The 2,023-nt window shown below is 35.7% G+C and overlaps 1 protein-coding gene across 1 annotated transcript; it reads right to left on the reverse strand.

Moving 5' to 3' along the window:
* Nucleotides 1-562: 562 nt before the first annotated feature.
* Nucleotides 563-1,751, reverse strand: LOC141609180 (uncharacterized). The gene has a single exon (XM_074428366.1). The coding sequence runs from the start codon at nt 1,507-1,509 to the stop codon at nt 931-933; it is 579 nt and encodes a 192-aa protein (XP_074284467.1). The 5' UTR covers nt 1,510-1,751; the 3' UTR covers nt 563-930.
* Nucleotides 1,752-2,023: the final 272 nt, after the last annotated feature.

Consider the following 2,023-nt stretch of genomic DNA (forward strand, 5'->3'; position numbering starts at 1 on the left):
AATTTTCCCTCCAAAAAGCATCAAGCTAAATAATGTAATAAATAAATTTTTCTTTCATTACATTACTATCTTTTCAATGAATATATTCTTATAAATAAACTCTAATTTTTTAAATAAATTCATAATTATGATTTTTCATTAAAATAAAATAAAATTGATATTAAATTATAAAGTATAAATTGCTAAATTTTTCAGTAATGCAATAATTATTACGGTAGAGAATAACTTGACACATGCTTACTATTAGCTTCGTGACAAAAAAACATTCACTAAAAAAAATTAACAACTTAAATAAAATTTTTTATTAATTTTTCATTTCAATTTTTTACTGTATCTCCTACTATTAACTTCGTGATGAAATTTTTTTTTAAAAAAATTTGATGTAGTTAAAATATTTTCATAAAAAACACAATTTATGGAATTATTCAATTCTTTTGATTAATTTTAATATTAGTTATTTTTTATAAAAATGCGCGAGATAAAATCTAAAATCTGTAACTAATACATTAAAAATTAAAAGACCTATATTTACCGCGCATTTGCGCGGGATCTACACTAGTAACGTAACATCTTGCATTAAATATTGGACAAAGCAAAATTACATAGCAAGAAAACATCATAACCAAATAATCATACTAGAAGAAATACATTGAACCTAAATATCTAACAATTAACACTGGAGCAAACCAAATCTCTTAATTCTAATACGGAGTATTAGAATTAGAATATTAGAGTCTCAGCTATCCTTAAATTTAAATTTAAACTTTACGGAGGAGTTGAAATGATCTTCTCACACTCACTCGTGAAGGCGATGAAAGCATTAAAAAAATGCTACTTCCATCTTCCAAAAACCAACCTATCATCCCTACCAAACTTACATTATTTATTTATTATTATTAGTGACAATTAAATTAAGATGAATAAAATAAATTAGTCGATGAAGCCAGATTGACGCCACACAGCATCACGGACCTGCCTCAGGTCTCTTCCCTTCAATGTCCTACCAACACCTTCTAACACCGACGACGTCGTTTTCAACTTCATCGCTACTATCTCGTGCGGCGGCAACATCTCCTCATCATCATTCTCATCCTCGTAACTCTCATCGATCTCGCTAAACCTTCTCGAGTTCCGCGCCGCAGGAGGAACCTTCATCGGCGCCGAGTTCTGAAACCGCTGACTCGGTGCCGACTGAGTCAACTCGCTCCCGACTCGGTTGCTACTTGCATGCGGCTTAGGGATCGCCCGCGGCCTGGATCCGTCCTCTGCCAGCGCCACCAGGATTCCAGACTTTTCCGGCAGCCTAAACCCTAGCTTTCGCCGAGCGGGTTGAGACGGCGACTCGCGAGTTGACTCTGTCACCGTCCAGAAGATTTCCGACTCGCTGAGCTCATCGGTGATCGCGGCGGCGGCGACGGTTGACGGTTTTGTAGGAGAGAAAATGTCGAGGAAACGATCGGATGATGGTAATCGGCGATGACGGAAGTTGTTGGCGCTGTTGATATTCATGGGTGTACAAGTGTGAACTTAATTGTTTATGGAGGTGCTTTTATTTGCGTTTCTGGTGAGGTAAAAAAGTGGACGGTGAGAGTCAGAGAGTGGGTGAAGAAAGTGTATATATAGAAGGGGGAAGTGGCCGAAAGGTGTTGAGGATATAGACGATGAGAGAGAGTAAACGTGGCGATGAGACGCAGGAAAACATTGCGTGTGCTCATCATTTTCAAAACTTGTTTCATATATGATGACATTCTTTCATACGGATTGGATTATTTTATGGACTAGCCTCTACTATATCTATCCATTTTAATATTAAAATTGGTTAATATCAAATTTTTTATTTTTTTTTGACAACGATGAAGGGTGATTAAAAGATACCGTCTTACAAAACACAAAACTCTCTCTCTCTTCTCTCTCAAAAACCCTAATCTTCATCAATCAAATCTGGGGCTTTTATCGACTATTGACCGATGGTAAGCCCCCCAAAAAGCTTTTATTTATCAATTTTTAGTATGAAATTTTATGA

The sequence above is a fragment of the Silene latifolia genome, chromosome 1, assembly GCF_048544455.1.
Source record: "Silene latifolia isolate original U9 population chromosome 1, ASM4854445v1, whole genome shotgun sequence".
Taxonomy (NCBI): domain Eukaryota; kingdom Viridiplantae; phylum Streptophyta; class Magnoliopsida; order Caryophyllales; family Caryophyllaceae; genus Silene; species Silene latifolia.

What these genes read in the sequence shown, in the direction of transcription:
- LOC141609180 (XM_074428366.1), bottom strand. Translation starts at nt 1,509, where the DNA reads ATGAATATCAACAGCGCCAACAACTTCCGTCATCGCCGATTACCATCA.